Here is a 27943-nt window from a genome sequence, read left to right on the forward strand (position 1 = left end):
TCCTCTGTTTTGGTACCATTATGGCTCTCCAAATGCATCCTGACACATGAAAACTTTTTCAGCCATATTTGCCCTCCAAAAACGAAACAACGCTCTTTCCATTCCAAGTGCCCCCCTGTGCCCGTACAGCAGGGTACAGTGACAAAATGGGTATTGGCATACTCAGGAGGAATTGCCCTCAACATTGTAAAATGCATTTTCCTTTTTAACCCATTGTGAAGGTGCAAATTTTAGTGTTCAATGAATCTATAGTAAGATAAAATTACATTTCTCTAATTTCACTTTCATTTATCTTTCACGCTCATGAAACGCTCAAAGGGTTAACAAAATTCCCAAAGGTTGTTTTGAATATTTTGAGGGGTGTAGTTTCTAAAATGGTGTCATTTGTGGGGGTTTCCTGTCATGTGGGCCTTATAAAGTCACTTCTAACTAAATTGACCCTCCAAAAGTAGGTTTTGATGATTTTCGTGAAAATCTGAAAAATTGCACCTAAAGTTATAAGCCTCCTAACATCCTAAAAAAAGGAAAAGATGTTTGAAAAATGATGCCAAGTTAAAGCAGACATATGGAAAATGTAAGTTATCAAGTTATTTTAGTGATATGATCAACTTTCCAAAAAGTAGAAAATTTTGAATTTGGAAAACATAGTTTTTTTCAAAATTTTTGCCAAATTTCCATTTATTTCATAAATAAATACTAAACATATTGATTAAATTTCTCAACCAACATGAAGTACAATGTGTCACAAAAAAACAATTTCAAAATCAACTGGATATGTTAAAGTGTTCCAAAGTTATAACCATTTATAGTGACACAGGGCAGATTTGAAAAAATGGGCCGTGTCAGGAAGGTGAAAAGTGGCTTCAGCGTTAAGGGGTTAATAGCTGATGGACACAGTAATATTTCAGGATTAAAATGAGGTTTTGTTGTACTTACACAAAATGTGCAATATGCATTAAAACAAAATATGACAGGTGCAAAAGTATGGGGACCCTTATTGATTGATTTGAATACGTTATACTCAACTACTTTTTACTGACTTACTGAAGCACTAAATTGCTTTGGTAACCTCATTGAGCTTTGAACTTCATAGCCAGGTGTATCCAATCATGAGAAAAGGTATTTAAGGTGGCCACTTGCAAGTTGTTCTCCTATTGGAATCTCCTCTGGGGAGGCGCCATGGGCTCCTCAAAACAACTCTCACATGATCTGAAAACAATGATTGTTCAACATGGTTGTTCAGGGGAAGGATACAAAAAGTTGTCTCAGAGATTTAAACTGTCAGTTTCCACTGTCAGGAACATAGTAAGGAAATGGAAGACCACAGGGACAGTTCTTGTTAAGCCCAGAAGTGGCAGGCCAAGAAAATATCAGAAAGTCAGAGAAGAAGAAAGGTGAGACCAGTGAAGGACAATCCACAGAGCACCTCAAAGACCTGCAGTATCCTCTTGCTGCAGATGGTGTCACTGTGCAGTCAACAATACAGCGCACTCTGCGCAAGGAGAAGCTGTATGGGAGAGTGATGTGAAAGAAGCAAGCACACCACAAACAGTCGCCTAAGGTGTGAAAAAGCACATTTGGACAAGCCAGTTTCATTTTGGAAGAAGGTCCTGTGGAGTGATGAAACATTGAGTTGTTTGGTCATACAAAAAGGCCTTATGCATGGCAGCCAAAAAACACAGCATTCCAAGAAAATCACTTGCTACCCACTGTAAAATTTGGTGGAGGTTCCATCATGCTTTGGGGCTGTGTGGCCAATGCCCGCTCTGGGAATCTCGTTAAAGTTGAGGGTCGCATGGATTCCTCTCACTATCAGGAGATTCTTGAGAATAATGTTCAAGAATCAATGACGAAGTTGAATGGATTCAGCAAGACAATGATCCAAAACACTGCTCCAAATCTACCCACACATTCATGCAGAGGAACAATTACAATGTTCTGGAAAGGCCATCCCAGTCCCCAGACCTGAATATCATTAAACATCTGTGGGATGATATGAAGCGGGCTGCCGATGCTCGACGACCATCAAACTTGACTAAACTGGAATTGTTTTGTAAAGAGGAATGGTCAAAAATACCTTCATCTAAGATTCAGGAGCTCATTAAAAGCTACCGGAAGCGACTAAATATTAATGTCACTTTTCTGTTTAGGTCCCCATACTGTTGCACATGTCAAATTTTGTTTTAATGCACATTTTCTGTAAGTACGATAAACCTCATTTCCATCCTGAAATATTACTGTGTCCATCAGTTATTAGATATATCAAACTGAAATAGGTGTTGCAAGAACCCAAATTTTGATAACTAAAAATGATTAAGATTAATAGAGGTGCCCAAACTTTTTCATAGATATGTGTATAGAAATTTATTTGAAACAGATGGCTGTGGGGAACAGTGTAGAGATGACTCAAAAGCCTCTCAGGAATACAGGAGAAGATATGGAAATATACAGGGGGACCGAATGCTTTTGTGTTGACCATGAAAACTTTTCCAAATTCACCACGACAGCTATTTTAACTAAACAAATAAATAATATGTTCTTCTATACAATTTTTACAGATTAGCACTCGGCTTTTGTATGGCACAGTGGTGTATTGCAGTAGACTGCGTGCTCTACATATTATAAATATTATATAGGTAGTAGAAACATTAATTCACATGTACATAGTTTACAATTTTGAGCTGCTAAATATATCTAACATTTATTTTTCCTGTTGGTGTTCATTAAATATATTTTATAGAATCATAGAACAATGATTACTGTTGTAAAAAAACGTTACCAATGGGAAAAAAAATTCCCTTAAAAGCTGTCCCATAGAGCAGCAGTGAATATCAGACTGGGCCACAGGCTTCTGTCCTGTTCTCTGTGACCTCAGATTCTTCTTGATCAATGCAAGAGTTGGATTTCTGTAGCATTTTTGGCCCTGTCATGCCAATGATCAAAGCTCCTATTGGTGCGGTGATTAAAATTGATAGAAAAGCTACTGTAAGGACATCCATGCCATAGCCTTCAAACTCTTCGTTTCCAGTGTGTCTTGCCATATCGAGGGCTACAGATCCAATGGCAGCCTAATTAAACAAAATAATAATAGAATTTAAAATTACATTAATTCAGAAGTCACAACTCTAAAGAGCAAATCAATATTAATGGATTTTCTGTTATAGTATAGAAGAGAGAAAATGTGCATTACACTTTTGATCCAAAATTTTCACCCCGTGCTTTCCAAAATCCATTTAATACCCACCATATACAGGAGCCACTGTCTGCCATTGCTGCTGCTGTGGCAGTTGGAAGCTGAGCTGTGATTGGTTGCTATTCTGCAACAGGTCATTAATACAAGCTCTCAGCTTTGATTGGTTACTATATGCAATGAGTATTAAATGCTTATATGTGAAATATGATGGAGAGAGACAGACAGTCTGTGACAGGGACTGGCAGACAGACAGAGGGTGTGACAGGGATTGACAGGCTGTGACAGAGACTGACAGACAGAGGCTGTGACAGGGACTGACAGACAGAGGCTGTGACAGGGACTGACAGACGGGCTGTAACAGGGATTGACCGTCAATAACAGATAAGATATTTTTATTTCTATTTTGTTGTAGCCAAGAGCAGTCATTTACTATCCCGGGCAACGCCGGGAGCTACAGCTAGTGTACATATATATATAGATTAGGATCGCTGTGGACAGCTGGTTTCGAGGATCTTTATAGAAGTAGTTTTCCAGCTGCAGGAGGGAGGGTGGAGCACAATCTTTATATAGCAAGCTGCAGCACAAATTCTAGACTCACTACCAGTGATTTTATTTTTGCAAAATGTGGATAGGATTTATGTTTATTCCATTGTCTATGCTGCTAATATAAACAGCCAGTTTACAGTCAGCTACGGTCAATTCCACTGTGGTTAACTGGAATAGCAAGAGCTTACAGTCTATGAGGATGAGGGGGGACACAAGAAGCATAAGAGCTTGTATAATGGTCCAGCCATTATACATAACAGAATGGCATAAAAATAAATTAATGAATAAAATGCTGCTACTTGAACCAGCCATCATCTTGAATACAGAACAGGGCTGTGGCTGTGGATACGGAGTCCTGATTAAATGGACCAACTCCACATAAATATAATAAATTGTAATAAAATTATGAAATTTTCTTTAAATGTCTGTTCAATTCCTTATTTAAGGATTTAGGGCAGGGGTGAACAACATTAAGTGGTCCAAGGGGCTCATTGTCATACTGCTCAACTTTAAGGGGATGCATCAGTAACCAGCATCCTGCATGCACCAAAAACCACAGTACAGCACAAAATGCAGACCCAGAAATTATAAATACCTCAGTAGAGCAATAAATACCATCCCATCAACCAGATACTAAATTCAGTGCAGTCAATAATAATGCAGACCCAGAGTAGACAATAAAAATTACTGGAGACCCCCAGAGAAGACTATCAATACTGGAGACCCTATAGCAGATAATACTGAGGTCCCCCAAAGCAGACAATAATACTAGAGACTAGCAGTGCAGATAAAAAAATAAATAAGTCCTCTCCTTTCCTGGCTCTTATTCTGCTCTCTGCATCATACTGAAGCTTCTTTTCTCCGCCCTGAGGCTTCTTCTCTTGTCTGTGCAGCTTCTTCTGTCCTCCCTGCAGCTTCTTCTGTCCTCCCTGCAGCTTCTTCTCTCCTCCCTGCAGCTTCTTCTGTCCTCCCTGCAGCTTCTTCTCTCCTCCCTGCAGCTTCTTCTCTCCTCCCTGCAGCTTCTTCTCTCCTCCCTGCAGCTTCTTCTCTCGTCCGTGCAGCTTCTTCTCTCCTCCCTGCAGCTTCTTCTCTCCTCCCTGCAGCTTCTTTTCTCCTCCCTTCAGGGTCCTCTCCTGCTCCTGGGGACGTTCTCAGTGTCCATAACCTGGCACATACAACCAATGTCAGGAGTCAGGACATAGAATGGATCGGCAGGATATTCCCATCTGGGCATTTACAGTTAATTAAATTCATTTGCCTTATGTAAACATTTCTTCAATTGGATGTTAATTAAAAAAATGTTCATGTGTGAAGATAATTTCTCATAAATGTAGTCATGTTGTCCCTTAGAAACCAGATAACTTCCTCGGACACTCTGGCAGAGGTGGCCAGACTTGCGCTATAGAGTCCTGCCGGACCACCAGGATTCAGCAATCATTACCACAGGGCGGCTGTGGGACCTGTAGTAACTCCCGGACATTTCATATACAATAACCTTTTGTTTCTTTGTACAATCCCTCCAGCAGAGGTGGTCGTAACCGAGGAAGCCATCTCGTTTCTAAGGGAATCACTACATTAATAAGAAATTGTCTTCACACATGAACATTTTTTTTAATAATATCTAATTGAAGAAATGTTTATATATGACAGATTAATGAAACTGAATGTGAGTGCCCAGGTGAGAATACCCCTTTAAGGAAAATGTATATTCTCTGTACACTTTATCTACATAGCAGGGAAGCTGTTCATCCTTAGTGCTTACACAGCAAAGTCTATACATTTCTTGTAACTATTTCTCTAGTTGTTCTCCTAAACAATGCTGCAATGGCTGCCAGGCTCATACATGTACAAACTATGCAGACCTCGTTGGATTTGCTTGTTGAAATCTCATTGGATTTGCTGCTACGCTCCTTCATGAGAGAACAAAATTCATCATAGGAAGTGAGAGCAGTATGAAGTACTGTATGAACTCAGTCCTACGGCAAAGGAAACAGAAGATTGACACCCCCCCCCCCCCACACACACACACTTTTGTGCTGAGAAAGATTTATGTCTAGTAGCTTCAGAAAAGAAAAATGTCACAAGTCTGGTAAGAAAAAAGTGAGTCACAAAATGTTCACTGTTCTGTTTGTTTTAAAAGGGAGAAACATTATCATGAACCCACAGATGTACCGTATTTAAAAAACGGAGCATTTTTCACATGGATAAAAGTCTATTTGACAAGCATGTGTTTTTATTGGAAAGCTAATCACATAGTAAAACTCTTCCTTTTACATGTTCCTTTTACCTTTCTATTCAGTCAGGTTTGTCTTGACATGTTTGCAATTTTACAGTCCAGGACCCTGTGCCACGCCAGTGCCAAATCTCAGACTTGATAGTTCATCAATTTTTATTACATTATTACAGTATATTTACTTTTATAATAGTTGAATTTTTCAATGTGTCTTTTCAAATTAGAATCTACTCTTACCTGAACCGTAGCTTTAGGCATCCATGCCAACGAAATAAATACTTTTTCTTTCATATTAAATCCTGCCCAGGATACCATCAGAAAAGTGAAGCATATTCGTATGATGAGTGCAATTCCCAGTGTGGCGACACACAATCCTTAAACATTAATCAGAAAAAAAATTAAAAATAGAATGGAACACCAGACCCTTGAAATTTGCTTCATTCTTTGCTTATTGATTCATACAAATTTAGACCAGTCTCACCTTTTTTGATTAAAAAAAATCTCTTGCATAGACAATTTGGAAAACGCATCATTCTGGGTAATATTTAAATTTTGTTAAGCACCTACTTGGGCGTGGAGTAGCCGGACATAAGGCTACACGTCGTGGCTACTCCATGCCCAGTAGCCTCTTTACTCCTCCTACATGAGATACTCCACGCCCCAGTAGCCTCTTTACTCCTCCTACCCTGAGATCTTCGGCGCGCTGCTCCACGTAGCTGTGCGCCCTCGTCCGAGAAGCCAGCATTCTTCGCATGCGCAAAACACAGGCCGAGGCTGCACGGCCACAGCTCCAAAGCTGGAGCTACTGCGCATGCGCAGAACTCCGGCTTTGTGGACAAGTCGGCGCAGCTACGAGGCGCTGCGCGCCGAAGATCTCAGGGTAGGAGGAGTAAAGAGGCTACTGGGGCGTGGAGTATCTCATGTAGCCTCATATCCGGCTACTCCACGCCCAAGTAGCCGCTTTACAAAATTTACATATTAGGGCATAAAGTTTTCTAAAAGATAGCGGGGACGTGAGGATTAGTTCTAAAAAGGGCTATCCTTACGTCTCACGCATGCACCTACCACCTGTTCTACTTTTATAGGTAGAATTATGGTGCTAGGTTCCCTTTAGAGGGGTTGGCCACTTTTCAATAAATCTGTTCCATTGTACATATCTATGCATGTATATGTACCTGTATCTTTGCCTCCTATGAGAGCTTTAGCTTTTACCTGCTCAAACCATGCTGCCCTCTGCAAAACTTCCTGTTTCTCACTCCTTCAGTCAGTCCCAGTGGCGTCACCCACTGTGCCTCTTTCTCTCACAGTCCATCTCACTGACAGACACAGGAAGAGAGGAGGAGGGAGCCTCAGGCCCCTCCTATTCATCAGAGTTCAGACATGTAAACAAAGATCCACAGAGAGTTTGCAGGCAGCACTAAAATATGTAGCATGACTGATGTATCACATGATAATTATTAAGGCATTAAAGGCACATGGGTAACTTATGTAAAAGAGTGGACAACCAATCTAAGGCTATGCATATCTTTGTTTGCAGCCTTTGTGAAATCAGCTTTTGAAGAGGTCTGCCGAGCTGCACACACAGCTAGCAAAAATTTGTGACAAGAAGCTACATAGGACTATTGAAAAATCTCCCCCCATGTGTGCCTTAGCCCATTGAAATACATGGCTTGTAGAACTGCTAGCAGATGGCCGAAATGCATGTTTGCCTTCAATGCCGCCTAAATCTGAAGGCTCATTCACACAGCTCTACAAGGCTCCTAAAAACATGCAGCAGCACACAGTTTGTTCTTTACCCCCTGTGGAATAAGCCCTTGCACGCATAAGCTTTATGAACACAAATTTAACCCCTTAAGGACGCAGGGTTTTTCGGCTCATTTCTCGCTCTCCACCTTCAAAAATCCATAACTTTTTCATTTTTATGTGTACAGACCTGTGTGAGGGCTTATTTTGTGCTTAACAAATTTTACTCTCCTGTATTGTTATTTATTTTAACATGCCGTGTACTGCGAAGCTGAAAAAAAATTCCGAATGCGGAAAAATGTAAAAAAAAAAACCGCACGTACGTCACATTCTTGTGGACTCAGTTTTTTCGACTTTGACTGTGCACTCAAAATAATACCTCAGCTTTGTTCTTTGGTTCGGTGCGATCGCGGTGATACCAAATTTATGTAGGTTTTATTGTGTTTTAATACATTTTCAAAAATTAAACAAATGTGTACAAAAAAGAAAAAAAAAATTTTGCCATCTTCTGATGCTAATAACTTTTTCATACTTTGGCTCACGGAGATGTGTGAGGGGTAATTTTTTGCGAAATGAGGCGACGTTTTCATTGCTACCATTCTGAGGTCTGTGCGACATTTTGATAATTTTTTATGTGATGTAAAAAGGTGTAAAAGTCGCATTTCGGACATTTGGGCGCCATTTCCCGTCTCGGAGGTCACCGCCGGCCGTAACCGTTTTTAATATTTTGATAGATTGGGCATTTTGGGACGCGGCGATACCTAATGTGTCTGTGATTTTTACTGTTTATTATGTTTTATATCAGTTCTAGGGAAAAGGGGGTGATTTGAATTTTTAATATTTTATTATTTTTTTTATTTTTTGAAACTTTTTTTTTCTTTTTTCCACTATTTCTTAGACCATCTAGGGTACATTAACCCTAGATGGTCAGATCGCTCCTACCATATACTGCAATACTTCTGTATTGCAGTACAGGCGGTCCCCTACTGAAGAACACTTGACTTACATACAACCCCTAGTTACAAACAGACCTCTGGATATTGGTAATTTATTGTACTTTAGTCCTAGGCTACAATAAACAGTTATCACAGGTGTCTGTAATGAAGATTTATTGTTAATCCTGGTTCTTATGACAACCCAACATTTTTAAAATCCAATTGTTACAGAGACCAAAAAAGTTCTGGCTGGGATTACAATGATAAAATATACAGTTCCGACTTACATACAAATTCAACTTAAGAACAAACCTACAGACCCTATCTTGTATGTAACCCGGGGATTGCCTGTATATGGCATTTTTGCAGCTCATTCATTACAATGAGCCACTGGCTCATTGTAACGAATCTGCAGAAGATTTTAAGCCTCGGGTCAAACGAAGACCCGAGGCTACCATGGCAACCGATCGCCATCCCCCCCAATGACGTTCGGGGGCGCGGCGATCGTAATAAAGATTGCCGGCGGCAACGGAGAGGTTAATGCAAGCACCGACCGCGGTTATTAGCGGTGGGGGTTTTCTGCAATATGCAAAAACCCCCACCTTTGTATGAAGAGGACTCAGCCCGTGAGCCCTCTTCATACATTCTCTATACCTCTGTGCCGTAGAGCTACAACGCAGAACGTTAAGGGGTTAATCTTTGTCCATATGTTATCCATTGATTCAACAGATAACACACAGAAAAACAGATTTCTATGGCCCAAGATGGGCAGCACAGAGGCGCAGCAGTTAGTATTACAGCCTTGCAGTGCTGGGCTCCTAGTTAAAGTTCCAGGGTCAACATCTGCAAAGAGTTTGTATGTTCTCTCCGTTTTTGCGTGGGTTTCCTCCAGGTCCTCCGGTTTCCTCCCACACTCCAAAACATGCTGGTAGGTTTATTAGATTGTGAGCCCCATGGGGACAGGGACCGATTTGGCAAGCTCTGTGCAGCGCTGCGTAATCTGTGTGCACTATATAAATAATAGAATTAATTAATTAACATACATTTGTGTGCAAGTAGGATGACTATTATTTCAGTTATTTTTTAATACAAGTGCATGGAGGGCTGACAGGTATTTTTGAAACTTTCATTCCTTTTACTAAAACACAGGGATAACAATCCTCCGGTCTTTAGTGCAATAGAATATGTATCTTTATAATAATACAGCTTTATTTATGCATACAAATAAAATAAGATATTAGAGTGAAACATCAGATGAAACACTAGGAATGATGGCCATGAACGCAAGAGCTTACAATCCATTAACGTTTATGTAGTTGCTTGTCAGAAGCAGTTAGCCCCGTAACTCTACGTCATAAGGTGCGGGTAGTTACCACACCATGACGTACAGTTACGTCATGTTGATAGCCCAGGTTCAGAAGCTGAGCCTGTGTGATTGCAGTGGGAGCTCGGCTGTGTGTGAAAGCCGGGCTCCCGCAGCACGATCTAGCAGTGCTCCTGTCTGCCTATGCAGACATAGGCTCACTATGTAATATGCTGCAATACATTAGTATTGCAGTGTGTTACACTGAACAAGTGATTAAATGATCACTTGTTCATGTCCCACAAAATAGAATAGTAAAAAAAGTGTAAATAAAAAAATTGTTAAAAAAAAAAAGAAAAGTTCCATAAAGTCCCCTTTGTAAAAATCACATATACTCTAACATAAAAAAGTGAAAATCCTCACAAAAACACAACACATTGGGTATCATCACTATGTCCCTTGCAACAATAAAATACAATTTTTACTGAACCTGAACTCTGTGGAAAAAAAGGAAAAAAAATATGATATTTTCACATCCAACTTCATAAAGACAGGATAAAAAACGATCAAAAAGTAACATTTCCCCCAACATGATACCAATAAAATGTACAGTGTGCCCCCCAAAAAACAAGCCCTAAAACAGCTGCATAAACAAAAAAATTAAAACTGTTATGCCTCTTAGAACATAAAACAAACCAAGTCACCCATAAAAAACTACATAAATGGGGTATTGCCGTTATTGTGGTGACCCACAGAATAAAGATAACATACCCTAAACCAGAATTAATGAATTTCTTAACCCCAACCAAGAAAGATTTAATAAAATCTCACCAATTAGCTATTTGCAAAAAATAAGCCCTGCATGTGTCCAAATCACAAAACAAAAAGCTCTTTATAGCTTGTTAAAATGTTACAATACAAATCAGCCCTGAATGGATGATATGGAGGTATCGGCATAATCCGAAGAAATTGGATATGAAACTTTGTGGAGATTTTCGTCTTTTTATCCTCTGTGAATGTTTAATTTTTGGCCAAACCAATGTATTGTCTAAAAATATTATAGTTTGTTAAGTGCACCTCCATTTTATTTTAACCCATATGAAACATCTAAAGGGTTAACAAACTTCTTAAAGGACACCTGTCATCAGGTCTCTGTCACTAGTCCTGTCACCTCTACCTGTTGGAGCAGCTCACAAGGATCCCATCCCAGCCTTTATCTAGTCAATTCTAATCATTGTAATATCATATTTTCTTTATTATGTAAATGAGGATGGTCACATGGTCAGGGGCAGTGATGTCACCCCTATGCTCTCCCATTAACTTCTAAAAGTGATTCATCATCTCAGGCAATAAATTACTCTTCTCAACTGATTTTATACCACTTTGGAGATGATTTTGATAAATGGATGAGATATCCCATACAAAAGTTAATGTTAGAAAGAGGGATACTGGTAGTTTGGGGTAAAAGCTGATGACAGTGTCCCTTTATTTGTTAATAAAAAAATACCTTGAAAAGAAAAGGAAAACCGCTTAAAAAACATTATCATTTAATAGGATCTAGATCTGGTGAATAGGCCTTACTCAATCCATTCATTAACATAATTTTACTGGTAAATACAAATCTTCACATTCTTTGTTATTTTTACCTACAGTCTCTGGTCTTAATGAGCTAACAGATATTTCTGCACCAATCAGACTGAAGAGCAATGGCTGAAAAATATCCCACCCAACTGCAATGACATCTTCAACCACCGTCTGGAAAAGAAGAGAAAAGAAACCTCACAATGCAGAATAGAAACGAGGAAGAACACAAATGACATTGCCAAATGTGCACAAACACATTGTAAACACACCTGGAAGGTAGTAGCTTCAGGGATTACAGCCATGAAAACAATCATGCAGTTTACTTAGACTAACAGTATCCGAGCAATGGGTACAAGTACTGTACTGTGCGACTTACCTTTTCTCCAGACCAACCAATGCCTGCCAAGAAAGCCATTACTAATGTACACAGTCCTCCGGAGCCAGGGAAACCAAAGAAAAGACTCCCAAACACTGCAAAGAGGGACAGGGCCATAATGAGATAAGCCCTCTTCCATTTCAGCATGTCCTGTGGATGGAAAAAAACACTGCTAGATTCTAAAGCATTTTCCATAGTAAGTGATGGTATAATTCCTAGTATTACTTCCTCATTGTAATGTGATATGTATACTTTTAATAGAGCGCTGCAGAAGTAATAGGCTGCTTCTACAAACATAATCAGAGTGATACATGTATCATGTCATTACAAGTATCTGCACAAGGATCGCCAATTAGTGAGTTTTCACACATGAAATAAGTGAAAGTCCACAAAAAAATCAGCTACAGTGAAATCCTCCTTCACTTCATAGATATTTTGGAATAGCTCATAGGGGCACATACCTGGCCGCTGGAGTTCACAGAAACTCCGACGATAATGCACTGTGCCGCGATTCACCAAGATGTGCCCGATTTCCTGCATGTGTTGCTTCCCCGCTCAGGTCCGACAGAGTTCACCATCTTTTTAGTGGAGCGTGTAAGTGCTTGGGCTTGCCACACAATTTGAAAGTTAAATCCTGAATCAGTTGGATGCCAGCACAGCTGCACCAAAAACGCATCACGTGCACCAAAAAAAAATACCTGTGCAAGCCGTGTAATCCACAAAATCTATCTGTATACAGGGGGGAGGGACAGGCTGTATATATACTGGGGGAGGGTCAGGCTGTATATACTACGGAGAGGCTAAATATACTGAGGGATCAGGCTGTATATACTGGGAGGGGGAGGCTGTATATACTGGGGGGGGGGGGGGGGGGCGCAGGCTGTGTATACTGGGGGGGCGCAGGCTGTGTATACTGGGGGGGGGCGCAGGCTGTGCATACTGGGGGGAGGGCAGGCTTTGCGGCACGTCTACACTTATTCATTTGCAGCACACTTTCACCTAGGGGCCACTTGTCTAACATTTATGTTTACATTTATGCATACGCACCATTTGTGCCGCATTTTTACGTGCATGCAGTGTTTGAGGTGCGTTCACAGATTTTCTGTTTATGTTGAATTTGCGCCATGTTTAAGCTTACATAGCATTTGCCTTTATGTCGAGTGTGACTTGTGTTTTTGCTTATGCTAACGGCGCTTGCGTTTACGGCACATTTACACTTACATTTACATGCCATTTGCATTTATGTCTGGTTAGCATCATGTTTACCCTTACGTGGTATATTGGATGATGTCTCGTTTGCACTTACATTTACACAGTGTTTGCGTTTCTGTTTACATTGCATGCATGTTTACCAATGTGTGTAACATTGCATTTTTGTAAACATTGTGTAAATGCAATGTCAACAGAATATTAGAATGTGTGTGAACATAGCCTTTAGGGTGAAGACACACATGGCGTTTTTGGGCCGTTTTTACTAAGTGCGTTTTCATATCGTTAAAAAACACATCCGTTTTTTAAAAACGCATGCGGTTTTTGAAAACGCATGCGGTTTTGTCCGTTCTCATTGCGCAATTTCGGAAAAACTGACAAAAACGCATGCGTTTTTAAAAAACGGATGCGTTTTTTAACGCATGCGTTTTTAACAATATGAAAACGCACTTAGTAAAAACGGCCCAAAAACGCCATGTGTGTCTTCACCCTAAGATGCAGATAGAGAAATTACATCTCACCACTGACAGTATGAGAGAAGATTAGCATAACACACGCCCCCAGCTCCTGCCCCAGCTCCTCCTCTCTGACCAAACACAGATTGTAATGGTCAGATCTCGTGACTAATAACTCTGCAACCACAAGGGCTAGAAAGAAAATTCAAAGTGCCCGTGAATCTATGTAGCAGCCCCTACAGAATGGTATGATATATGGTATCTCCATACAAGTGAAGTAGTGAAAGGTCCTCTTTAGGATTCTCTTTAGGATTCCAAAAGCATGGTGCTAGATAATATAGAACTCGAAGATAAAGGCATCTGAAATTATACTCCGCCTTCAGCCTCTACAAGTAACTCATCTCAGGACAAAGGTGATACTTTTCAGTCCATTATTACGTACATTTGGAGGTTATCATTTAAAGGGTAAACAGTTGAGATTTACAAAAAAGAGGCTATGCTAGAACATTTCATACCATACCTAAAGGGGCTAGTAGTTTAATGAGTTAAAAGCCCCCGACAACTGGGTGCAAATGAATGATAATTAACGGTGTTCTACAGAAAAACAGGCATCTTTTCCACTTCCCTGGGTGTGAAAATATACTTTAATGGGCAGAATGTACTGCCACAGTGGTTACCTGATCTTTGCTTGGAAAGTAGTGGAGAAAAAAGCCCAAAAGAATTCCTGCTGCAATGCCAACAACAACTTCCAACACCCCTCTGATGATGCTGTTAAGAGTGGAGCCTATAAAACAATAGATGATAGAATGAAAGACTAAATGTACTCATGTACTGTCAACTCACAAAAAGATAAAATGACATGCTTTACCGATTAAAAGATTTTAGTGATTAAATATTACCTAGTAACAGGGACTGATAATTAAAAAAAACACATCCAGTCATTCTGGCCTGCAGCCGCTTTATATTAACATAGACTGGCAGCATTGGACCAGAAGGGAGAAAGGATATAAAAGTATAAGTTCTATTGATTTTTTATTTGTCCCTCCTAGTAGTTAAAATCCATCAAAAGCCATCCAAAACTACTATAAAATTCTCAATCATTTCATGATTAGAACAATTAATCTTTAAAGGGAACCCATCACCACTATTTTCACAAATACAGATAGTGGCAGGTTCCTATAGAGCTCTAGTAACTATCTGACACCCTGCTTGTAGCTAAAAGTAGTTTCCCTCAGATCCCCATAAAATCAGAGTTATAATCGTGCCTGGTAACTATACAGTTATGGAGCGAGTCCAGGGGGCGTGGTCCAATGTCATGTGACCAGGGTGACCTCATCAAAGGTCCTTAAGCTACTTAATATTAGCAAACTATAGCCCATATAAAACTATGGTACATATCTGACCACATAAAACATCACAACAGCCTCCATGGACTTCTACTCCTCTCCATGCAGGCTGCTGTGATTTCATGTGATAAAATATGCTGTGATTTTATGACATATATGCTTAGTGTACAGTTCCTAATGCTACAAAAGCTATAGGACCTGCAATGATCACATGACATTATAGCAGCATACAGCAATAGGGATGGAGAGAAGCTGCTGGACTCAGCCTGAGGAGGCCACGCCCACCTGGACTCGCTGTAGCCATGCTTAGTTACCAGATAAAACTATAAAGTTCAATACATGGGAATCTCAGGGGAATAATTTTTAGCTACAAGCAGGGTGTCACATAGTTACTAGAGCTCTATAGGAACCTGTCACTACCTGTATTTGTGAAAATAGTGGTGACGGGTTCCCTTTAATTCCCAGAAGATGGGAATTAGAAGGCCAAGTCAAGATATTGAAGGGATTGCAAAATAACATACCCATGTATAACAGGATAAAAGTTTCCACAGCAGAAAACTGCCCATAGCATCAAACATCTTTCTGTCCATAATAAACATTTTTCACTTCACCTGCCAGTGGTTATGAGCTGTACTTTCACACTGCAGCTCTATAGAGCAGTTAAATCACAGCCGTAGCTGTCAAAACACTACCATGAGGCCAGAGGAACATGTTCGTGGTTCAGTCTTGATTTCACAAGCTAAACACAGTGATATATATATATATATATTTAACAGTATATAGTGATATATGATGCAAAAAGTCTGTTTTTCCCCACAAAACATCACCGTTGAGCTGTGATCATGATTAAGATTGATCAATGTGAAATTATTATTTAATCAAAATGATGATCTGATAAGTATCTGGCAAGTGTTTTCTAAACACTGTGAATAGTGTCCAACCATCAACTCTGGATGATGTTTTCCATATTAATGCCCCATATCCCCTCCCCTAAATGTCACCGCTGCCACCAGTTAACAGCAGCTTTTGATCATCTAATCTGGTCGTGTCTTGTATTACAAACATTGTGATCTGAGGAAGTTACTCTACGGTTCACTATACTTGAGAAACCTGAGCCTTTAACACCAGAAGTTTGCCTGTTTGCGAAGAGTTAAGGTCAAGTTATACAAAAATAGTCCTCACTCAGACCCTCTACCTTGTCGGGAAGAAATAGTTTTAAGACTTATGAACCCTAGATCTCCCTATCTTGTCATGTGGAAAAGCCTGGTTAATTCTATCAAAATTCTACAAAAATAGTAACTTTGCTTTGAATCCTTTTCTTTTCAATAAAACATGTTTAATAAATAAAACAAAATGAAAAAAGAAATTTGCTATTAAATAACTCTGCATGGTTATTGGGAATTTTTCCATTTTTATACTGAATAATAGACTACCCTACATGCTGGCGTACAAGCCGAGTTTTTCAGCACAAAAAGGTGCTGAAAAACTCTTACTCGGCTTATACTCACCTTTCCGACGCCTACCCACAGGTTCTCTTCTGTCGCTCCATCTCCGTATGCCTATGCGCTGCGTCACACACACCATGACGTTAGCCGCTTGCTGACATCATAGTATGTATGCCGCCATCGGTACACACTATGATATCAGCAAGCGGCTGACATCATGGTATATGCAACACAGCACGCTGGGACCCGGAGATGGAGTTGGAGCTTCAAAAGACGGAAAAGGACCTCCGAGGGGGGGGGGGGGTGCACAGGGGCTTTACAGAAGTTTGCTTATTCTAATAGGCTGGGCATACTAGGCTATATACTAGGGGACAGGCTGGTGGCTATATACTAGGGGGCTGCTGGCTATATACTGGGGGACACTGGCTGCTGGCTATATACTAGGGGGCTTGCTATATACTAGGGGCAGGGGCTGGCTATATACTAGGGGGCATGGACTGCTGGCTATATACGGGGGTACATGGGCTGCTGGCTATATACTGGGTTGAGGCAGTGACCAATGTTTTTCCCATCCTCGGCTTTTACTTGAGGCAATAGGTTTTCCCATTTTATTTGTGTTAAAAAAAGGTACCTCGGCTTATACTCGGGTTGGCTTATACTCAAGTTTATATGGTAACGCAGAAGCATGTACAATTTTACCTGATGAGAAGGCCATGCCAAAACATGTGTTGAAACCAGTTATTGCCAAAACGTCATCAAAACTTCCAGCTGCCATAAGCAACGTTGGTATCCCCTTATCAACCCCATATCCTTCTTTCTGTAGAAGTAGCATAGAGGGTACTACAACAGCAGGTGATACAGCACCTAAAACAAAACTAGTCAAAGGCAACATAAGAAATTGTATAAAACTTAGTCTATGCAGAAATCACATTTACATAGGGGGTAGCAAGCACTCATAACTTGTATTCCGCCTGCCTGAAATTTGTTTTGTTAATAAGTAATACTGCTTTCTCCTCACTCCCAGTTTTCTCCTCAGACATCACTCGGCAGAGCTGCGAATATGGGATAATGTACAGAGAAGTCAGCTAAAGCTTTAGGATGTATGGCAAGCTTGCAGTGAGTTATCAGTTCATAAATAGCCTAACAATAACTAAGAGCAATGCGTAGGACACTCTATACACTTTTATATCCTTAGTGTTAGCCAGTGATTTTCAAGAAAACTCTACTTTACTGCATTGTGCAAATTAGCTTCTTAGTTGCGCCTACTGCAGCATTTGTTTTTTATTTCTACCCTGACAAACACCAATTAGTTTTTTGCTGGCAAATATGAGACTTTAACTTGATAGCATAGTTTTATAAATGAAATGTGTTATAATAGCTCTATATAAATTACCGTATATACTTGACAGCACAAAAAAATGTAAACAAAACTCTGTACTCACCTTACAGACGGCCTCCCACAGATCCACTTCTGTCTTCAGCTCCAGCTACGTCTTCGGCTCCCCGCGGCTACAAGTGTGCGCCGCCATGTCCCACCATGTCAGCAAGTGGCTGACGTCATGGTGTGTGCGTCAGGACTGCGGGGGGAGCAGAAGACGGAGCTGAAGATAGAAGAGGACCTGCAGGGGTGTCTAATAGGTGAATACAGAGTTTTTTGATTTGTTTGTTTTAGGCTGGGCAGGGGGATTCTGGCTATAAGTGGGGGTGCAAGCTCTGTCTATATACTGGGGGGGGGGCAGGCACTGTCTATATACTGGGGGGGGCAGGCACTGTCTATATACTGGGGGGGGGGGCAGGCACTGTCTATATACTGGGGGGGGGCAGGCACTGTCTATATACTGGGGGGGGCAGGCACTGTCTATATACTGGGGGGGGGGCAGGCACTGTCTATATACTGGGGTGGGCAGGCACTGTCTATATACTGGGGTGGGCAGGCACTGTCTATATACTGGGGGGGCAGGTACTGGATATATACAAAGGCGCTGCTGGCTACATACTGGTGGCTGGGGTTGCTGGATATATACAAGCGGGCAGGCACTGGCTATATACAAGGGGGCATGCACTGGCTGTATACAAGGTGTCTGCTGGCTATATACTAGGGGACATAGGCTGCTGGCTTTATACTGGGGGCAGGGGACTACAGGCTATATACTAGGGATCTGCTGGCTATAAACTGAGGAGGCTATGACCAATGCATTTCCCACCCTTGGCTTATACTCGAGTCAATAGATTTTTCCAGTTTTTTTATGTTAAAAATAGGTGCCTCAGCTTATACTCGGATCGGTTTATACTCGAGTATATCCGATACTAATATTTATTAATAGAAAATAAGAATTTTAATAAATTGTTCCCATTAAAGTTTTTAAAAATGTAGTTAAACTGAATAAACCTCTATATGTTAAAAATATACATGGTGTCAATCTTCCCCAGGTTTAGCTACAGCGATTCTGAACTGTCAGCACCGTCTTTCCTGCAGCTTCTTCTTCTCCATTCTACACACTTCTAAGGACTATGGGGCAGATTTATCAAGCTGTCTGAAAGTCAGAATATTTCTAGTTGCCCATGGCAACCAGTTACAGCTTAGCTTTCATTTTAACAGTGCTCATGAATATTTTAAAGGGGAGCTGTGATTGATTGCCATGGGCAACTAGAAATATTCTGACTTTCAGACAGCTTGATAAATCTGCCCCAATATCTTCAGAACCATTCTGGTGACCTATTTAAGGGGAATTTCACATCAAGCTTATGTTTATAGGTTTCACAGAACTGGAGATGTCCACTGTTATAGTCAGCAATGGAGCTGTATATAAAAATCTAATTTTTGACTGCAACTTTAACAGTGAATGTCTCCAGTTGTGAAACACATTCCAGATGTCATATTAAATGGGATATTGTCTTTAATAGGACACTTCTGTGCCGCAGTGCAGAAGATATAGACATTTGAATTTGACAATTATCATGGTGTCAACACTGACATCTGCACTGGGTAAGGTGCAAATAGAACGTATATAGCTGTATGGCAGTTATAAAAGGGTTAAGAAAAGGTACCAATGTGCCTTGTTTATTTCCAGACCAGTAAATAAATATGAAATTAGAAAATAAATGTTACCCTAACATAAATCCCCATGTCAGTGGCAGTCCCATCAGAAGGTAAGACATAAGAGCGGCTGAACAAGACTCAATACAGCAGGGACCAAGAGAAAGTCGCAAACAAACTGCCTTCAGTTTTCTTAAGGCCTAAAAGAGAAAGTTGTATGAAAAAGTTATTAGAGCGAACAAAGAGAACCTTATCTGGTTAATTTACCAAAAAAAGGATACTGACAACCAAACTATTATAGAGAAAGAAAGAGGATGCTCATGTATAGTGAAAACAAAATAAATCTTTACTGAATATGACATATTAAATAAAGATTTCTCCTATTTTCACTATACATGAGCACCCGCTTTCTTTCTCTATAATAGTGTTAATGATATACTCCTCTACGGCAGCCATCCTGGAGCATGAGAAACAAACAGAAGCCATTTTAAGTATTAGCCAGGGGTCATGCACTGTCCAGCTAATGTCATGATTCAAACTTCATTTTTATGTAACCTGTTTGCTGGCCTGCCAGCTAATTCCCTTGACATTTAATGAGAAGCCAGTCTGTCCTTCACTATTGTTATATATTTCTCTGCTCCAGCACCAGCTTATCTCTTGCTTTGATTTGCCTGAATCTTCTTCTCAGGGAAATTAGCACAATTTATTAACCTTTTGTTAGGATGTATTAGAGGGGCGGTTGTAGTACATATAAACCAAACCTATAGCATCTAAGCATCTTTTCTCCTTTTCCACGCCCAGCTATGCTGATTTTTCTTCTTTGATATATGCAGCTGAGACTAATAAACTGAGAGAAGATTTCCACATACACTAGAGACTGATGTGTCTAGGTTTGTTTTCTCCTCCCGGTACCAGAGCAGCCATGAAAGAGTTAATTTGAAAGTCACCTGTACAACTGAAGTAAGGACTGTTTTGAGTCCTAGATAAAAAAATCTCTAACAATAGTATGAAAAAGTTATGAATTACAATTGTAGAAAATTATTTTGCCTAGGACTTGTCCCAATTGAAATCAGTTGGTTGAAAGAATACAGATATTTGCACAATTCTCTTATGAATGTCAATATTTCCATATTCTTCATGTGCTTTTCATGCCTGTATATTGTTGTCCCCAAAGGACAATGAGGCAGATTTACTTACCGGGTCCATTCGCGTTCCAGAGGCGGGTTCTCCGGCGCTGATTCGTGTCTTCCAGCGATTCACTAAGGTAGTGCGCCCGATGTCCACCAGGTGTCGTTGCTGCACTGAAATCAGCCGGAGTTCACCAAGCTAGACTGGGTGCAGGTAAGTGTGTGTCAAGCGACACATTTTTAAAAAAAAATATGGCGATTTTTTCCCGAATCCGTCGGGTTTTCCGACGGCCACGCCCCCCCAAATTCCGTCGCGTGCATGCTGGCGCCGATGCGCCACAATCCGATCGCGTGCGGCAAAAACCCGGGGCAATTCAGCGAAAACGCGATTCGAGACGTTAGTAAATGACCCCCAATATATGTATGTGCATTTTATAAAAAAACACATATTTAACATAAGACAAAAGACTTGATCAGGAAATCTGGCCCTTCAAAGAATTAAAAGGAGTTGCAGTACTTGATAAGTACTTATATTACCTTTGGATCCAGTCCAAGCCCAGCACGTGTTAATATGATTGCTAAGGCAATATTTCTCAAGGCAGCCGACCATTTGTAACTGATTTGTACCTGATCCGTGATAAATGGAATGTTTCGTATAAGGAAGCCAGCAAGTAACATGCCTACAAAGAAAAAAATAGAGGAAAAAATCTTCAGACCATGATGCCAAGTACCTCCAACATTGTTCTTTCTAGCCAACTCTCATTTCACTATGAGAGTGACTTGTATTTCTACAAAATTTGGAAATTTGGAAATGCTTGGATGTCCCAATTTTTTTCATGTTTAATAGAGACAAGACATGTTGAACGCAGTAGGGATGAGGTGGTACGCTGATATAAAACCAGCTGAAAATCACAATGTTCTAAAATGTTCATTAGCCTGCTGCAGACATTAACCTCTAAGGGTACCTGAGCAAAAAATGTTCTGCCATCCAAACAAATAGAGAAGAGCATCCCTCAGGATACGTTCAAAGGTTCAGTTTTTCAGATTCAGTTTTTGATGTCCAAACCAGAAGTGGAGTTAAAAAAAGAGAAGGAGCAGCTTGTTCCGACCTGATTTTGGCTTCAAAAACTGCATCTGAAAAACTGAACGTGTGAACGCACCCTCAAAGCCTTGACTTCACCAAAGCAATTGTGGGAGGGTGAATTTTATTCTGGCAAATCCCTAGGTACATTTCTCCCTGTTAACAAGCCACCATTTTGAACACTCTGCCAAACTTTTATCCGGGACAGTGATCCGGGATTCAGGATCACAATGATTCCCTTCTTGTTTTGGTTGATTTAGCATTACACAGAAAAAAAAATATGGAAATGACTGAAATACATAGGAACAAGTATTCTGTTTACACATGTATATCCATATACAAAAAGTTATGGTTGTGATGTACAAGTGAGGTCACTCAAAATTGGGTAGATAACAAAATGTACATTTTGCAACTTTTACACATACCGAGTAGTGGAGGTAGTGGGGGTAGATTTCGTATCCTTATGAGACCAATTAGTTTCCCACCAATGACAGCACAGAAAAGCAGAGCTAGAATTCCAAACAAATTTCCACCAGGCAAACATTGAGGACCAGTTATGGACCATATGACTGCCCATACTAGTATGACCATGAAACCTGCAAGAACAACATTCATTAGCATCATTAGCATTAATGACAATATATTAATGGATATCAATAAAGAAATGGGTGTACCTTTGGTAATTATAACAGATAGAAGTCCGTGCGGAGGACAAGCCCAAAACCGCTTGATTTTCAGACATGATGTGGTCCTGTGATCCTCCTGCTGATGGCTGCCACTGTTTAGTAATGTACTTTCTTCATTAAGGAGAGCCCCATCAGTTGTTTTAAGTATCTCCAGTACCTCCCCCTAGAAAAAAAGGAGACATTAAATCATTTATATGAAGGAGCTGGCTGGAAACTGCCATCTTTATGTATCCCTATTATCAACAGGTATCTTTAAATGACTTCTGACCCCATTATAAGTGACAACATTTTAGAGTTGTCTATAAGGTAAATGTTAGAAAATGAAACCTAAACGAGTTTTGCAGAAATTGGCCAAGGAAAAAAAACTACCCCTTAAATGTCGTTCAGCTTCAAAGCTACTGCTCCAGTCCCCACTTACCTGACAATATTGATGTCATGTACATAGAATAGAATATGATAAAACTTTATTAATCCCGTTGGGAAAACATCATTCACTTGACCATTGTAGCCAGTCACTTGTGTCAGCAGTCATGTGCCATACATTCATGGGTGCCTGCTGAGGCCAGTGGAGAGGCAGAACTGGAACTCTGGGAGTTTTAAGGGGTAAGTACTTGAAAAAAATTGTTCACAAATCACAAAACAAACACTTCTATAAACCTGCTGTTCTTCATCTAGATAACCACCGCTACTATGATGTGTGCCCCCTGCTTCACCGTGCCTCAACGCCAAAAAAGCCCTGATAAATGTCCCCAAGGGAACCTATATTAATCTTTGGACATAGCCGAGCATGCCTCCTAAGAACAGTGCATCTCAGAAAGCTAAACTCTTCGTACAGATGGCTAGTCCACTTTTTGAATTAAGTACAGGCAGTCCCCGGGTTACGTACAAGATAGGTCCTGGAGGTTTGTTTTTAAGTTGAATTTGTATGTAAGTTGGAATCGTATACTTTATAATTGTAACCCCAGAAAAATATTTTTTGGTCTTTGTGACAATTGGATTTTAAAAATGTTGGGTTGTCATAAGAACCAGGATTAACAATTAATCTTAAATGCAGACGCCTTTGATAACTGTTATGGCTGTTTATTGCAGACTAGGCCTAAAGTACAGTTAATAACCAACATCCAGGGGAGTGTTTGTAACTAGGGGTCGTCTGTAAGTCGGGTGTTCTTAAGTAGGGGACTGACTGAACATGGATAAGAGATACATTTATAAGTCTGCAATGGTGCATAATTATTAATAAAAGTATATGAAGTATATGGTAAACTATATAGTAAGAAGTAGTTCTAGATATTAGCATGACTATATGCAAGAAGCAAAGTATGTGACACCCCTGTATACTGTGCCACCTGTGCAGAGCGGTAAAAAGAAGCCCTTCTTATAATATTTATGCAGGAATGAATATATCATCTTATTGGGAATAAACATAGTGGCTGATGACTGAGCAGTTGCTTTCACTTAGCTCAAAAACGAACAAAATTAAGAGACGTTCTCATGTCAGCAAACATGTCATCAAATGACTATTGTCATTTAAGAAATGAAAACTATTCTACGAGTGAGAATTCCAACAAAGTAGAAATTATATTCTGCACCTACTCATCCACTATTGTCTGCAGGGATTTGGCAAACTGCATCTAACTGGGATAGGACTAGAAGTGGTAGGACCAGATGTACAACTACACAGGAGGCTCATACATGTTATGTGTCTTGATTCAGCAGCCTTAAACCGAATGCTAGCATTGTTCAAGACGACTGGCAGACGTGGTCCCACTGAATACGGCTCTCTGGATATGGAAGGAATCTACAGAACAAACTAGAACAACAATGCCCGAACGCTGCAAACAGCAACTGAACTGACATGCTGAGTTCAATCCCAGTGTGCAGTGTTCGGGCCGTGCGATCCGAGCAGCATACGCTGTGAGTGTGATGCGAGTTCATCGCATCACACTCGCAAGTGTGGAACCGGCGTAAGGCCGGCTGCCCGTGAATGTATTTAGCCTATGGAAATGGCCCCAATGTCACGGATCCCACAAAAAGCACAACCGGCCGCACTGCAGTTGCCACAGTGTTGGCGCTACCATTCGGCAGCGAGTTCTTGCATCATAGTTTGAATATTTCTGACCTTCTTATTATGTTCTGGGTTACAGGATTCTGTGCTTGCACATGGTCCGATCTCTGCTGTAATGTCTTTGTCTTGTCCCATTGTCTCATTTTCATTGTATTGGTCACCCATCTTCAGAACACAGATAAAATAAAGTCTGAAATAACATAAAAACAATGTGGTAGCAATGCACTCGAGAGACAGAGGTTTATAAGATCATTAAAAATCTCATTTCAAAGTTCTGTTCATTTTCCACATTGGAAAAATAAAAAAACTTTCTTATTTTTTTTTTTAACCATAGATTTAAATTTTTAGAATCTTACATTAAGGGGGTTATCCTCCGTCAACAAATAATTGATATAGTGTGTGATATTGTGTATGGAAAAGTTAAACAATTGTCTAATATTTTTCTGTATCAATTCCTCACAAATTTCTAGATCTCCGCTTGCTGTCAGTCTATAAAAAGCTTCTATGTTTACTTCCACTGGAAAGAAATCTGTCAATGGACCAGTGACGGACATGATGCTGCACAAGCCATTACTATGACACTTATCTGATTACTCTATGATGTCCATGACATGACCAGGGACAGATTTCTATCCACTGGAAGTAAACTGAAATCTTTCTATAGAAGGACAGCAAGCAGAGATCTAGATAACCATACGGAAAGTATATTGGAAAAGGGGTTGTATCAAATTAATTACAATCTGATCGGGGAGCTCTTCCTGCTGCTACCCTCACCATTCACAAGAATGAGAAAATATAGTGTCTTTTTTATTTACCCTGCCCCCCATGCTTGTAACAAATTGGGAGAAGTGTTAGCAAGATATCAAACCTGTAAATGAACCTGCTATAATCTAATGTAGAGGTGTTTATTAACTGATAAACACAACATTCACTTATTAGGCGCCCCAACACCCAGAGATAGCAGAACTATAAAACAAATAGGTGTAGTCGGGTGGATTGATAGATAAATACAGCAGTGCTGCATAGACCCAGGTAAGCCCTGTGCCCTGTTATACTATCTAGTGTAAATACACATAGTTACATAGTAAGGTTGAAAACAGACACAAGAGTCCATATCTATGGAGGATTTCTGTCCCTGCTCCTATACCAGTTTTCCAGTGTTGAAGCAGTGGAATAAACACAAATTCTTGCGCACTGCAAGAATTTGCAATCATAGTAGCAACTATATCACCATGTGGACATGGATGGGGCATAGAGGGGTGCAGCGTTCCTGTAGATTTTTATTTTTTTTTATTTTTAGCAAAAATTTTTAAGCAGGTCGGGTGGCTCTGGATGGATCCATAGGGACAGAGGGGGATAAGGCCGCTATCATACGCCAACACCGTATTTTTTTTAACAACTGGTCTGGGATATTCAGTAAGGGGTTCACATACATTACTTTAAGACAAGAATAAATGCAAGAACAAAACACAAAACTACAGAAATCATGAGACAAGCAGAAGCAGGACCCTGCCTGTGAGGGCTCATGATCTATATGGGAGGGAAGATGGAGACAAGGTGAGGAGCAGAGCAGTGCAGTTATTGCATGATGTAGGACTGTGATCCTAAACAGATGGGTTTTCAGGTTTGGAAAGTGGGGGACAGTCTGACACATTTAGGTAAAAAGTTCCAGAGTATGTGGTTGTGAGTAGAGCAGATGGTAATAGAGAGAAGCTGAAGGTCCTGTAAGGAACGGAGATCACGTGTGGGCCGGTATTGCCTGATGAGTTCAGAGATATATGGAGGAAACATGTTGTGGATGGGTCATGATTGGTATTTTAAATTGAATTTGCTGTGCAATGGGTACGCAGTGGAGAGACTGGCAGAGAGGAGATACAAGGGGACAGATGGATTAGCCGGGCAGCAGAGTTTAGGATACATTGAAGGGGTGTCATAGAGTTAGCTGGGAGACCACAGAGAAGAACATCAAAGTATTCCAAACGGGAGATGATAAGGGCAGCATACCACCATGATAAGGGCAGCATACCACCTTTGCCAGCTCTGGTTAACCTTTTATTCCCCATTGGCAGATCTCTTGCACAAATACCTGCCGGATGAGTAGTTTTTATACATTTTCAATAGTTGGGACCTTGTAGCTGATCCGGCAGGTAAAGAACAGGGGATACAGAGAAGCAGTGGGATTCCTCATGACTTGGGTTGGATTCTCATCCCTTTTGATGCCTCTATGAACCAGAAAATCCACAATATTTCTGTCCCTTTTCTGGAACAGACATTCCCTGTCCATCTGACCATATTCACAATTATTTACCACGTTCACACTGCAGCCCCCTGTGCCGGGTAAATGTCATGCACATGGCTGGTAAATGTCATGCACATGGCTGGTACACAGCACTCACCCTTGCCCTGTCCCCAGCAGTGAGGGGACATTATTAAACTACTACAGGAGAAAACCTCTATTGTATCACACCACAGGGTTATTATAGGACTTGTCACTACTGGCTACTGTAAACACTATGGGAGAAGCCTGGCATTTGCTGCCATGGTAGAGTGCCCTGTCAGCTGGTAGCTTACCTAGACCATAGAGACATTACGGAGCCATATTGTAGATAGGACACTCACCGTCCGGCAGCCGGCACTGACACCTCACGTGAGAGGATTTAGTAATGTTCCATCATGTGGGGGCAGGGCCGCTTCTACTATAGCTGCTGCTCCCTGTCATGATACATAGAGGAGGATGGAAGAGGAGGAGCTCGCCTCCAGCTAAAAGACATCCAGCATGGCCGGCCTCCTCCTCCATGATGCGAGAGGGTCCCTGTCTGTGTATGGGGAGAGGAGGAGCCGGGGGAGAGGGACGGAGGCTCCTGCTCTATGGTGACTGTTCTACATCACACACACAGTGTTGCACCTCATTGAATTTGAGTTCAACTCGCCCGAAAGAGGAGATGATCCTGGCTTCAAAGTGGGCAGAGGGCACTTCATACTGATTTACTAACTAAGGTTTCATAGCGAAAATGAAAGAAGTGTTTGGTGTTTTGCTTCTTCTGCCTCCTAATTGTGCAGGGGCCCACAACATGTCTGTGAATGTGGTCATAGCGCTGTGCGCACGTTTCCCTATAAAGGAAATCTGATGTAGGAATAAGTCTTAAAGGGAACCTACCACCACAAATCTACCTATAAGGGTAGATCAGGTGGTAGGTGGATCAATGGACGTGAAGGGCTAAACCTCACGTCCCCGCACTTTTTAGTAACTTTTATTACACTTGTATGCAAATTTTTTACGCAGCTACTGGGGCGTGGAGTAGCCGCATCTGAGGTTACATGGCGCGGCTACTCCACGCCCCCGGTAGCCTCTTTTCCCCTCCTACTCACCATCTTTGGCGCCCTCGTCTGACGATCCTGCCGTCTGCGCATGCGCAGAACAGCAGGCCCGCGCCTGCACGGTCACTGCTCCAAAGCCGGGGCTGCACAGGGGCGGGCCTGCTGTTCTGCGCAGACGGCAGGATCGTCGGACGAGGGCGCGCAGCTACGAGGACCTTTGTGCTCCTGTACAGCTCCACCTCTTGCTCCTTATCAGAGGTC

At 40.9% G+C, this 27943-nt stretch overlaps 1 protein-coding gene across 3 annotated transcripts; it reads right to left on the reverse strand.

Annotated features, from left to right (window-relative positions):
- Window positions 1-2700: 2700 nt before the first annotated feature.
- Window positions 2701-27194, reverse strand: LOC140071242 (sodium/hydrogen exchanger 9B2-like). Of its 3 annotated transcripts, none has more exons than XM_072118749.1 (12): window positions 26936-27193; window positions 24419-24554; window positions 22288-22462; window positions 22039-22209; window positions 21070-21212; window positions 19478-19605; window positions 17068-17243; window positions 14255-14361; window positions 11914-12063; window positions 11600-11708; window positions 6210-6346; window positions 2701-3068 (listed from the first exon to the last, which is right to left on the reverse strand). In XM_072118749.1, the coding sequence occupies exons 1-12, from the start codon at window positions 26950-26952 to the stop codon at window positions 2832-2834; spliced, it is 1686 nt and encodes a 561-aa protein (XP_071974850.1). In that variant the 5' UTR covers window positions 26953-27193; the 3' UTR covers window positions 2701-2831. The 3 variants fall into 3 exon arrangements, 2 of the variants coding, with proteins under 2 accessions (XP_071974850.1, XP_071974861.1); XM_072118760.1 differs by having other exon boundaries at window positions 26984-27192; XR_011849098.1 differs by having other exon boundaries at window positions 2929-3068; window positions 11604-11708; window positions 26936-27194.
- Window positions 27195-27943: the final 749 nt, after the last annotated feature.

The sequence above is a fragment of the Engystomops pustulosus genome, chromosome 1 (genome assembly GCF_040894005.1).
Source record: "Engystomops pustulosus chromosome 1, aEngPut4.maternal, whole genome shotgun sequence".
Classification (NCBI taxonomy): Eukaryota; Metazoa; Chordata; class Amphibia; order Anura; family Leptodactylidae; genus Engystomops; species Engystomops pustulosus.

Excerpts from the sequence above, each read along its gene's own strand:
- LOC140071242 (XM_072118749.1), bottom strand. Across the intron at positions 21,213-22,038 it reads CCCACTACCTCCACTACTCG|GCATGTTACTTGCTGGCTTC; the intron begins GTATGTGTAAAA and ends TTTTCTTTGTAG. Across the intron at positions 12,064-14,254 it reads ACTTTCCAAGCAAAGATCAG|GACATGCTGAAATGGAAGAG; the intron begins GTAACCACTGTG and ends TTCCATCCACAG.